We start from the raw sequence: 12,800 nt of genomic DNA, 5'->3' as shown, positions 1-12,800 counted from the left end.
GGATGAGTGAATGAAAAAAAAAACCACGTTTATTAAGGGCTTGCTGTGTGCCCAGCACTGGGCTGAGTACTGGGACAGAGAAAAACCAGTGTTGTTGGTTGGAGTCACAGAACCTTGGAGATGGAAGGGGTCTTTGCAGCCCTGTACTACAGTTCAGCCTGGACTCTCCTTGATGACACGCAGGACAAAGGGCCCCCCAGACGTACAGGGAGGGCCTTCTCACCTAGGGACAGGTCACTCAGTCCTCTTAACTCATGCTCAGGATGGATGGCTTTTCTGTGGCTCAATCCCTAAGTGGACACCTTTGTGGCGGGCCCTCCTCCCACTCAGCAAGGCCCAGGTGAACTTCCCAGAGTGTGGACTCCCTGGACCATACCTCTGAGAGCCCACAGATGCACCCAGGCCATGACGAAACATCTGGGCAGAGCTCCCAGGCATGGCAACATTCTGGGTCCCTTTCCTTTCTCATTAAGGATTCCCTAATGGTGCTCTTCCACAAAGGTACTGGCCTTCCCCAAGTTCAAACATATGGAAGGGAGGGTTCCTGATGCATTTGAGGTCATACATGAGCCATACACAGTTAAGGAGAACTGGCCTGACCTTGATCTTTGGTCTATAAAAGAATACAGGAAATGAGACTGGAAATGGTGATTCCCAAGGGAGCCCATCACTGGACAAGCCCGGAGCAGAAGTGTGTTGAGAGGCCTGTGGTTACAACCTGCACAATTTTCCCAAACTGGAGCTGCTATCCTTGTGACAACGGCCTAAACCCACCTTACGTGAAGGATTGATGTAACCAGCTCTAGATTTCCATGACTAAAGTGCAGCAAAGAATGTGGAGAGAGATTTGAGCAGTGCCAAAAGTTTATTCCAAAGTGCTTGATCATATGTACAATTTGAAGTTCTATACCAACAAAAAGCTGGATTTCATGTATCTCCCAATAAAACCCACTACAAGGAACAATAAATTAGAAAAATAAATGAGATTCAAGTCTTCCACACCATGTGGCTTGCTGTCATCTGCAATGCTCTCCCAGACTTTGCACCCAGGGCTCACCACACAAAAGCAGCTCGCTCACGCAGCATGCGGACTCCAAAGCGCTGCCATTCTCGCTGGTAGACCCATAGTTCCTGTGTGGTGTCCAGACAGGCCAGCACGGCTCCGCCCTTCCATGCAATCAGGCGTGGATCCATGTCCTGGGGGCACACAGGAAACATGCTGCAAAACCAACTGAGCATTCAGGCAAGAGCCTCAGATCTGCTGACATTTAAAAATCATGAACCAGAGCTTGACTGGTCAGTCCACATAAGGGATGAAGTGACCTGGGAAATTAAAACGTTTACCCTTTTCATCAGCAGTCTTTGTTCCTAATTTTGAGAACAACTGTTTTTGTCCTGACAGGCATGCCTGAGACCCTGCTAGGTACCACAGCAGGGTAGTGAGGACATAGGAAAACCAAACGAGAAGCCAACACGCTGGGCCCAGCCTGGTCTCTGCCTAGGGACCAGTGTGGCTGTCCTCCCACAATTCAGACAAGCACAGAATGCTTTTCTCTCAGAGGCTGATAATTCTGACCATCCTGTTTCTGACAAGTGTCTTCTGTCCAACACTAGGGAAAGTGTGCAAAGGATACCTCATTTAAGTACTGAGGACACAGAGAGCCCGCCCTCCAGGGATGGATTGGTGGTCCTGCAGTCAAGAAAACGCTCACCAGAGCCAATGTGGTAGACAACTGGCCTGTGGCAACCCTAACTTCAATAGGTGGCTCCTTCCCAAAGGAATAGGGAGAAGTGACTTTCAAAACTAAAAGGCAGAATGACGCTGGGCCTCAGTTTCTCCATCTGTACAATGAGGGGCTGGACCCGATGACATCCTAGGTTCACAGTCCTCCTAGTCACCACTGATTCAGTCCCCTCATTCTGCAGAAGAGGAACCCGAGGGTGGTGTGCAGGATTGGGGGGAAGCTCCTCAGGAAGCCACAGCCTGGGGTCACTCATCCCCTCTGTCTTCTCAATGAGAAGATCATTCCTCTCACTGTACTTCCCAGGCTAGTTTGTGGGGATCCAGGGAGAATCTGTAAATAGCCTGGGAATGAATCCTACTAAAGCACTTTATGATCATGTGCTCAGAGCCTCTGTCTCTGCTGCGGCTGTTGAGAACTGGCTGGACATCAGATCTGAGACCAGAGGCCCATCTCCCAGGAACTAGTCTTAAGTAGCATCTGTTAGTCAATCTACTGACACTGATAACGTGTCTGAGTGCTAGGCCCTGAGGATACACAGGTAGTCCAAAGGAGCTCGCCATCCCATGGGAGAGACAACATAGATGGAATGGACTGGGGCCACCTCAGAGCAACAGGAGCCTACAGGACATTTACCATGACTGACGAGTGGCCACTGACTGACTAAGGAGTGAGCCCCTTGGCTTCTCTGGGAATGACACCAGTCTAAGAACCTGAGGCTGCCCTCGAGGAGCCTGACACCCACCATTGCTGCCCCTGGAGTCACCCTAAGGTGCTAGATGGCCACCTTACCTTTGGCCTTGTTATGACCTCTACGTTTTCAACAACTCTTCTGAAGGAAGGGGGCATTTTGTTAAGGATCCGGTGCTGTAGGAACTCCTGGGCTTTGTGGAACATCAGGCCGCCACCCACCACCAGGATGGAGCTGTACATCTTTTTTTTGGTATCATCTGAGGCTGTGAAGATAGTAATATCTCATTCCTTCAGGCCTGATGGCACTGGGCTGGAAGTCATGAAGATCTAAGCTCGAATCCAGCCCCAGACACTTCCTAGCTGTGTGACCCTGGACAAGTCTCCCACCCTTTCTCTGCCTCAGTTTCCTCATTTGTAAAACAGGGTCAGAGCAGCATCTCCCTTCCATGATTGTTAAGGGATCAAAGGGATCCTATACATAAAGCCCTCTCAACATGAGCTATCATTATCACGGCCCAAAAGATGATGCACAGATACCTGGAGACCAAACCAAACAACTAAGGAAGGCTTCACACCCACTCAGATGTAACAAGTGGAGAAGTCATCTGATTCACTGTGGACAACAGACTTGAGCCTTGATGGGCCATAGTCAAGGCCTCATCAGTGAGGCCAGGTCTGCCCCATGAGGAGACTGCCCAGGGGGAACGCCCTTGATGTGCCCTGTTTACCGCAGCAGTCGATGCTGTGCAGGATGGCCTTGTCCAGGCCCAGGGCTTTCCCTTCAAACTGGGAGACAGCAGTTTTCCTGGACATGAGGGCGGTGGGTGCTTCCTCAGACTCGTTGCCCGCCATCAGGCAGTCACTTTGGGACGGCCCCAGCTCTACCTCCTGTGCATGGAGCCTTTCTGGCATGTCTGAAGACTGAGCCCGCAGGTCGCCATCGAAGCCACCGGGTTTGGCCATGGACTTGCGGTCAGCAGTTGCTTTCGCAGACTTAAAAGAGACCAGGAGAGACAGGTGAGCATTGCCCATTGCCCTTCAGGCTACTACCTTATACTCTCAGAGACACCAGAAGCTTCAAGGGCTGACATTGGCCTCAATTGTTCAAGTACCAAGTGTGGGCTGGCGAGCTCTCATGGGGAAGCATTTCCCAAGGGGACTCTGGGAGCCCAGGGCAGGAGGTCTGTGGGGACAGGGCTCCTCCCACAAGTCACAGGAAGGGATTTTGGTCCACCCCCGTGACTCCACTGTGAGTTACTCCTAGAGAGATGCCTGGGGCACAAGGCCTGAGGTGACTCACCCAGCATCACCCAGCCTGGGGCAACAGGGCTTGGAGTCAGGAAGACCTGAGTTCCAATCCAGCCTCAGATACTTCTGGGCAAGTCACTTAATCTGTTGACCTCAGTTTCTTCTTCAGTGAAATGGGGAAATGAACAGCAGCTGCTTCATGGGGCTGCTGTGAGGATTCCATGAGATATCCTAAGGTGCTCAGCCCTGTACCTGGCACATAGGGAGTGCTAAGCCTATCCATCCCTCCCTCCCTTCCTTCTTTCTTCCCATCTCAGTGAGCAGAGGCCCTGAGTCCCAGAGCTAAGAAGAGAATCGGGCTGACTCTGGACTCTCTGGCAGTCTACCCCTTCTCCACCAGACAGACCACCATGTCTCTGAGTCTTCCTTTCTCCACTGCCTTCAGCTGACCCTGCCTGGCATGAGCTGGAGGTTCATCCCTGCCCTGCCTGCCCTCCTGTGAATAGTGTCCAGCTTACTGAGGTCTTTGCCCAGTAACGCGCAGCCCAGGGCTGTAAACAAGGCTGCAGATGTGGTCTGTCCAAGGGAGGATGGGCACCTGAGACCTCAGCCATCGCCATAGCTACCATGCCACCACACTGCAGAGGCACACTCTTTGTTCGCGGTCCCCTCAAACTTCAGACCATCTTCAGGTTAACTGTTGCTGGCCAGCCCCTTCCCCCATCCATGTCTAGCTAGATTTGCCAAGAATATCTACAAAGGTGTGGAGATGCTGTCTTTCTGCACTGGAGGTACCCCAAGCCCAGCAGACACAGCAATCACTGTGCATTCTCTTCCCTGGGGACTGACCTGTTCCTGCTTGCTCTGTGTGGCTAACAGGTAATGCTCATCGTGAGGGTCCTCGGGATCACCCTGTGATCTCTGAGGCAGCGTTGTCATTTTCTGGCCAATGATGCCAAAAGTTGCAGGATAAAACAGAGCCATCGGAGCCTGAGTGTGAAGGAGAGAAGGAAGAGCTGTGTGCTGGGGCTGCCCCATGAGACAGCACAACTGAACATGTCGTTATGAAGCTGAGAAACAGAGACAGCAATGTCTCAGGGTGTCCAGGCAAGGGAGACTCTAGCTATAGAGGGCTAAGGAGGGCAGCCTGAGCCAGGCCTGGAGGCTCTGTGGCCCCAGGCAAGTCACTGAAACCCAGCTGTCTCAGCGTCCCCATCTATAAAATGGGGATAATCATGGCACCTGCCTCTCAGGGCTTTTGAGGATCCAGTGAGATAAAATTTGCAAAATACTGAGCACAGAGTACATAGTAAGCACTATATGTTTTCTGTTATTCATTATGAGGCCTTAGTGACCATGTGGTCTAGAGGTTCTTAACCAGGACTCCACTGACAGATCTCAGGGGAGGGGGCTGTGAACTTTTATTTCTTAACACTTTTCTGTGTTTCAACATGGTGAGTTTCACTTGTAATCCTATGCATTTCATTTCATGTTTTTAAAAACATTTTTTTGGAAAAAGGCTTCCTCGGACTACCACTGGGCTCAGTGACTCACTTTACAAATGAGGAAACTGAGGCCCAGAGAGCAAAAGTGCCTCAGGGCCAGAACCAGGATCCATGACTACTTTTCCTCTCACTAGACAAGTAGGGAAGGACTGAGTTCAAAGGATGGTGAAGAACAGCCAGGCAAAGCCTGGAACAGGCTTTAGGACAGCCCAGCCCTTGCTCTGTGCCTGTGCTCAGACTGAGCTCTGAGTCCCAGAGTCAGAGACCACTCCTTTGGCAACATTACCTGCAGCTTCTCATCCCCAAGCCGAAACTGGTAAAGCAAAGCTGGAGAGTCAGGGTGTCGAATCTGAAACTCGTGGTCCTGGAGACCAGAGATATCCTAAGTTTTCAAGAAAGTGGAGAATCATAACATTTGTAAAGCGGCATGGAAGGTTCCAGAATAAGGCAGGTTTCTGCCTTTCCCTCCCTGCCCCCCATCATGTCATTAAGCTGATAGTGCTTGGGCAGGGCCCACGAGAGGCCGAGGATGAGCCTGGGAAGCTCCAAACCATCGGGAGGTACCTGATCTCCAGGGCTGTCTTGGGAGTTCTCTGTCCTGAGTCACCATGACTTTGTACCTACCTGGTCCAGATGACAAAAGGTTTCCTTGAGGTGCTGCAGGAGGAGGCAGTCCATCTTGTTTGCTAACTGGCAGTCTCTATAAGGGAACCCAGCACGCTGCATGAGCCAGTAAAAACACCGAGAGACGTCAGATCCCCCATAGGCGAGACAAAGCCTAAAAGCAAAAACGAGACAGAGACTCTCCAGAACATTCTCCGATAGTCCCACTGAGGAGGAGAGAAGAGGGAGGTTATTGTGGATGATACGAAAACAACTGATGTTGTTCCTTTCCCCAGCCCAGCCCTGGGACTTATTGTCAGCAGCTTTCTTTGCTTAGGCTCTTATGAAAATTCACTTAGTATTCCTTGGGTCAATACCCCTTGAAGGTGGTAAGGGGAAGGATTGGCTCACCTTCCACCTCAGACCTAAGCAGGGGCAGCTTCGGCCCTCTTAGAGCTGACCTGGTGGCACAGCCAATCTGTGATTGCTGAGTTCCCCCTCCTCATGGTGCCTCATCATGGTGGCACTCGGGTGACCCTGCATTCTCAAATGCAGCTGGCCAGCAGAGAGCAGGTTCTGCCATGTTCTACCAAGCCAAAAGGCCTTTAGGGCCAGGACTCAGAACCAAGTTAAGTTCCAGAGGTTCATCACTAAGCTCAGCACCTTACAAAGACCACCTCTGAGGCTCAAAGCTGAACTGGTGGAAGGATGACCTGATCTGATGTAACCACAGACCCCTGAAAACCAACCTTATGGGGAAAAGCCCACACGCCCACCTTCCCAGTCCCTTACCGAGTGTTCCGGTGGGAAACTCCGTCTTCCACGCAGCACACGCTGGTCTTCTGGTCCCCAACATCTACAATGCATGCGCTGCCCAGGCCACTCCCAAAAGTGGCACATACAGACTCCTGATGGACCACAATGCCTGCCAAGAAGAGTCACGGCCAGACTTGGACTGGGCAGGCCCTGAATGCTCAGTGTTCAAGGTAGATCAGTGAATGAAGTTGACTGTAACCCTCAAGAAAACCCCAGGCCTTTCCATCTACTGGGTAGCTGAGGCCTCCCCTCCATATGTCATCTGGCTCAGGGTATGAGGCCTTGAGAACAGGGGCTGCCTCCCTCTCCTCTTGAGTCCCAGGGCTTGACCCACACTAAATTCTTCCTTAAATTCTTTTTGTTTACTTACAAAAATTGCCCCATAAACTCAGGGTATAGCAGGCCCACAAAAAATGCTCACTGACTGACTGAAATGGTTTTTTACCTGAGAAACCCATTTTCATGAGGGTCATATTCACCACTTCCTTCACATGTTGTTTGTTGTAAATGTCAGGAATTAACAAGATGCACCTGTAATACTAAAAATAAGACAGAGTTCACACTCTGCTCTCATCCAAAGAAAGGGCAGAAAGTCTCTCACCCAACTTGTCTCAGAATGGGGTCAGGGATGTTCCTTTGATGTTCCACGTTTACAAGTCAGGAATTTACATATCCTATTTCTCTGCTACCTACTGGCTTTTTGTATTAGATGGAAAATAGTTGGCATGTCTTCCTTTGAATAATAAAAATTTGAATATGAAACTCACAAAATAGGTGAAGAGAAAGTGTACCTTGGGATTAAGGAAGCAAAAAGGCCAGAGCTGGTAGCTCTGGGGAGGGCAGAGGGGAAGGGGGAGATTGGCTCCACCTGTCCAGATGCCAGCTGCTTAGTACAAAGGTGAGGGCAGGCGGAATACTGAGGGACTCTCCACTCACCTTTAGGTCTTTCAGGGGGATTTCCAAATATTTTTGTATTACATGTGACCATATTGCTTCCAGATCTGCCAGGATGGCGGTAAGGGAGCCCCCAGGTCCAGGGTGAACATTTAACTGACCTCTGCGGATAGGCCAGTGAACATTGTAACAGTCCAATGGATTAACATACAAAGCCTGGGGAGAAAAAACAAAGTGTGTCTCAGGTTCTGCTGGTTTGCACCAAAAGAGCAAGGCCAGAGGCTTTTCCTAACATTTGCTGAGTGGTCCCATGTCCAGAGTACAACCTGGACCACTTCAATAGCCAGGCTGAATGTTCAGTGACCAAAAGTAGGATCAGAGACGTCAAGAGACAAAGAATGCAGCAAACAGAAGAGGAAGGTCTTCTTCCTCCATGCCACTCTCAGACCATGGTGCCCCCTGCCCCCATTCCCCACTTTTTACAAGGAGAACAGCACCTACCTCTTCTCCTACTAAATACTCAGGGTGATGAGATGTGTTTGTCCACTTATTTCCAGAGCAGTGATCTAGAATTGCTGGCCGCATCTGCTTGTTGTAGGATCGAGCCTGAGAGTTTCAGAAAATTCCTTCAATTTATACATGAAATTCAGACTATCCTTTTCTCTCCTCTCCCACGGCCCAGGAAGAGCAGCGGTCCTGACCAAAGATCCTGGACAAGGGGGAGGACCCCAAGGGTCCAGAAAAAACAGTATTTTCTCTGTTCACAAATGTAATTTCCCCTTCCCAGGATTTTCTCATCTAAGCAGTAACTCAGCAGTGATCTCAGAATAATGCCTTGCTCGGCTGAAAGGAGACCATGTCTTTATGTGGTGCACATAACTGTTCCTAACAGCTTCTGTAAGGGTTACATCATATTCTTTCAAAGATCCCAGTAAGACCTTTGTCCAAGAACCTGAAAGTAGGGCAATGGTAAAAGCGGCCTTTCCGATGGAATATGTCTCAGCCTGGTTATCTTGTAACTCAGAAACAAAGGTGGGTCAAAAGAAGTTCAAAGGTGCCTTGCATCTCTTAAGTCCTAGGGTTTTAAAATACTAGTGATGCCAGTTCAGGAATGTTACAGGTAGGTAGCAAGCACAGGTGTGATTCCTTTTGCCCTCCACAATAACATAGAATGAGTAAATGTGGCTACTTGTGCAATCCTGCCTGGAGAGGTTCACTGACTTCAGACTGCCCACTATCCAAACAATCTTGGTAGCCAAAGATCATTTACTAAGAAGTGAGAAGCTACACTAGAAGCTAGTAAAGGAACACTGCTGGAGTCTGCTCAGGGCAGGCCCAGCACCAATCCTCACCCACCACTGGGGAGGGAGGTCTTACCCACCTAGACCCTTCCCTGTTCCCTGTGCCCAAACTGCTTGGCTGCTCCCAGGGTGCCCAAGAGATGGGACTCAAGCCCTCCATCCTTTCTGAGGTGATGAAAGCCTGCCCAGTCACAGCCTTGTGGGAACCTCCAGGCCTTACCATCCACCCCCTTCTCTGCCCTAGACTCCCACTACCTTCTCACTGTAGTTACTTACATGACCTCAGCCCACCTGCCCTGGCCTTCCTGTCATGAGCTGCCTCCCCTGATTAGAGTGGGAGCCCATTGGGAGCAGGTCCTGACTTCCTGTATCCCCCAGTGCATGTGGGAAACGCCAATCAATGCCTTTTTCATTTGTTCATTCAATCACTCACTCATTCACATAAGGAGGTATCAGGCACTAGGTGTAGGGAAACAAGCCACAGGAAGGAGCAAGTGCCTCACCTGGTCTGGGGACACTGGGATCCTCCTTGCACCGTTTGACATCTTTTTGGACCAGATTGCCTGGTCCACCATTTTAAGGCCATTTTGTCTCTGTTCAGTACTTTCAGGCTTCTGGACAGAAATAAGGATGAATAAGAGTAAAGAAAAAATAGAAAACCATTCTCTAAACATATAACTGCCCATACACAGACCCAATTCAGAAGCAGAAAATAGGGCCAGAATATTCTGTGAATTTTAACTTTTTAATCATCATAAAATAGGAATCACGTTGTGCTGTTTGTTTTTAAGGCCAGATCTCTTCACCTTGCCCACCTCCTCCCCTGTCTGGGAGAGGGGAGGGGCTCATGCACCACATGCGGGCAGGCCCCAGGGTCAGCCCAATTGGCAGAGCCTACAGCGGCTGGGAAGTCCTGGGCCCAAGCCTCCTCATAGCAGGGTTAGAGGTGTGCAGCCCCAGCCCTGGCCATACCCCTAGAATAGCTGGGCTATACCACAAATGGGTGAATTCTGAGACTGAGTTTTGGAAAAGAAACTGAAAGTGATGTATGCTTATGCTGTGATCTGATCTCCAAGTCTCTTTTAGTAAAGAATGACTCCTTAAAAAATAAGTTAAGAGACTGTAAGCATAACCTTGCTTTGTCTTTTGGTGAATAATTCTTTAAGCATCTGCTGCAAACAACAGGAATGGCCAATTACTACGTGGCACAGCTGTGCTTCTGTTACAGATCAGCTGTCAGTAAATCTAGCATGAACTCTTAATTTTTAAGAAGGTCAGTTATTTTGGTCGACAGTGCTTTTAATGATCCTGACCTTCTCCCTCAAATCATGGCCATCTTGTTTAAGAAGAATATTTGGATAATGCAATGTGGCTATGGGTCACAGACAATACACAGTATCTAAAGAATTAAAATGGTGGAGTCTCCCAAGGTGCAGCAGGAAGGCCACATGGGAGGCATGAGTGGCTATAACACACTATGAGACACTATGTAGAAGCAGTAAAAATGGAAGATATCATAGAGGGAGAGACGACTAGAAAAGCAGAAGGGTCGGTCACACAGCAAACGCAAGGACTAATGAATGGCCAACCCCTGGGTAAATGTCTAGGAATTTTCCAGCCCCTGCATGGTGGGCAGCCCTTCTCTGAAGAATCTGCAGGAGAACACAGACCAGAGACCCACCGGATGGGCTGACAGCTGCAACACTGGAGGGATAGGAGACCTATCGGAAGATCTTGGGCTCAACATAAAATCACTTTTAACAAATAGTCCAGTCATTAAAACCACAGATGACAGACTGCAGAAAGGAAGGCCTAGGACTTGTAGGAACTGATTCAGCAGTGAAAGGGCAAGACCAGCGGAGCAGCATCACCTCCAACAAGGCAGGGCCACCCCCAAGGTGCTGATGGGCCTGATGGACTCAAGGTGCCAAAGGAGGCCTGTGCTTGGGCATGGCCTGCGGGGAATTTGTTTTTATTGACTAAGCATATTTCTTACAAGAGCTTTGTTTTTCTTTTCTCTTTTTAAATGGGGGGTGGGAGGAGAGAAAAATACTTAATGGAAAAAAAAAATCCACTAAATTAAATTTTGAAAGTGAAGCAGGCATGTTTCTCCACACATGCAAGGCTGCACTTACATTGAGCCCCTCCCTGAGCAGCCAGCTGTCCTTGTACACGGGCTGGCCTGGCTGCTTGTGCCTCCGGGCGATGACGTGCGGGACGCTGACCGGAAGGGTGTCTGTGGCGCGCCCCATTCTCAGCGTGGTGGAGCCTGGGTGGATCACAATGATGAAGTTGCTTTGTATTTGCTGCAATCCAAAACAGGGAGTGTGGTCAGTGATCAGGGGAAACAAAGGTGCCGTTTGCCAAGCTGGAGCCCAGGTGGGCAAGGTGACCAGGGAGGAGGGCCTGCCCAGGAGCTACCTAGCCTGGCTTGTGTCTGCGGTCATGAGCTCACCTGGACTGAGCGGGTGCTGATGTCCCGGTACAAGCCAAAGGAGGGCGGGGGGAGTACAAGGGCACTGGGGCCAATCAGCCCACTTACTAGGATCCGAAGGGCAGCAGAGGGCGATGCCCTTGGGGGAGTCTGGAGGGCCCCCTCCCCCACTCCTCTTCTCCCACAGATCCTGCCTGGCTGGCTCAGTCTGTATCAACGTGCAAGTTCTCCCCGGTTAGACCAGAAGCTCCTTGAGGGCGGGGGCAGCCTTTCCTGGCACACAGTGGGCACTTCATCAGGGGCAGCCCCTCACAGTCTCAAGCAGAAGCCCCCAAAGCCTCAGGCTGGTGGCCCGGCCCCAGCAGGGCCTCATCTCCCGGGCGCAGGGACCCACCCGGGGCCTGCCCTCGGGGAGCGGCAGAAGAGCTCCGCAGGGGGCCTCGCCAGCACCACGGACAGCGCCAGGAGGCCGGACGAGTGAAGGGAAGGAGCCAAGGAGCGGACAAAGGTCTGGAGATGGGACGGGAGGGTCCCAGGTGTGTGTGAGAAAGCGGGCAGTCCAGATGCCCCCCCCCCCCCGGGATAATGAGGCCTAATTAGCATGTAAATGACTGGCTTGGGCCCCCTCCCAATTCTGCCCCGTATCCCCAGCACACAGTAGGGCGTCAGAACCTCGCGCACCCCTCCCCCCTCCTGTGCCTGGTCCGGGAGCAGCCCCCGCGGTCACTCGGTCAGTCCACAAGCCCGCTCCAGCGCAGCAGACCAGCCCCGGGCCGTGCCTCAGTTTCCCCCTGGGCAGCTCGAAGGGAGGGGCGCTCCGGGTCTGGGTCCGGTGCCACGGTTCGGTTCCGGGGCGCAGCCTCACCTCCTGCAGGGACTCGGGCACCAGCGCGGGCACGATGGGCCGCTTCACGCCGCGCTGCTCCTTCTCCTTCTCGCCGCCCTTTTCCTTCCCGTTCTCCGGGTCTCCCTTCTCCGCCTGGGTCATGGTCGCCGCCGCTGCCCCGGCACCCGCCGGTTCCTTAGTCAGTGCCGGAGCTGGGTGGCCGGCCGCGGGGCGACCTCACGGCGCAGGCGCAGACGCAGGCGCAAGGATCGGCGCAGGCGCAGACGCCTGTCGCGTTCCTGCGGCGACACCCCCTTACCAGGAGCCAAGATGGCCGCCCCAGGGCAGCTTGGCGATGAGCCTTGTGGGATTGTGGAGGACTGGAGGCTGCGCAGAACACGCTAACCTACGTAGATTTCGCGGAGTTTTCTCACTTGGGAATTCCCCAGACCAGTGAGGTCTCAGGTGTAGCCGCCTATCCGTAGGGCCACTCTGCTTTTAACTTGTAAGGGGGGGGTCGGGGGTCTCCTCCGTTGCCGGACACACAGTAGGCAGTCAGTGCCCTCTGCCTGGCACAGCCCCACTCCGCCTGGCACCGCTTCCTCTGGCTGGCACCGCCTCCTCTGGCTGGCACCGCCCCCCTCCGCGTGGCACCTCCCCCCTCCGCGTGGCACCTCCCCCCTCTGCCTGGCACCGCCCCCCTCTGTCTGGCACCGCCCTCCTCTGCCTGGCACCGCC

General features: G+C 52.0%; 1 protein-coding gene across 2 annotated transcripts; it reads right to left on the bottom strand.

Annotated features, from left to right (window-relative positions):
• Window positions 1–846: 846 nt before the first annotated feature.
• Window positions 847–12,655, bottom strand: ACTR8 (actin related protein 8). Of its 2 annotated transcripts, XM_072599057.1 has the most exons (14): window positions 12,102–12,169; window positions 11,345–11,509; window positions 10,938–11,108; window positions 9,306–9,416; window positions 8,003–8,107; window positions 7,544–7,717; window positions 7,053–7,146; window positions 6,584–6,716; window positions 5,813–5,966; window positions 5,475–5,570; window positions 4,533–4,673; window positions 3,164–3,428; window positions 2,535–2,698; window positions 847–1,197 (listed from the first exon to the last, which is right to left on the bottom strand). In XM_072599057.1, the coding sequence occupies exons 3-14, from the start codon at window positions 11,052–11,054 to the stop codon at window positions 1,054–1,056; spliced, it is 1,698 nt and encodes a 565-aa protein (XP_072455158.1). In that variant the 5' UTR covers window positions 11,055–11,108; window positions 11,345–11,509; window positions 12,102–12,169; the 3' UTR covers window positions 847–1,053. The 2 variants fall into 2 exon arrangements, with proteins under 2 accessions (XP_072455158.1, XP_072455157.1); XM_072599056.1 differs by lacking the exon at window positions 11,345–11,509 and having other exon boundaries at window positions 12,102–12,655.
• Window positions 12,656–12,800: the final 145 nt, after the last annotated feature.

This window comes from Notamacropus eugenii, chromosome 3 (assembly GCF_028372415.1).
Source record: "Notamacropus eugenii isolate mMacEug1 chromosome 3, mMacEug1.pri_v2, whole genome shotgun sequence".
NCBI classification, from domain to species: Eukaryota; Metazoa; Chordata; class Mammalia; order Diprotodontia; family Macropodidae; genus Notamacropus; species Notamacropus eugenii.
The sequence above is the reverse complement of the archived record's forward strand: the minus strand, read 5'-3'. Positions and strand labels throughout refer to the sequence as shown.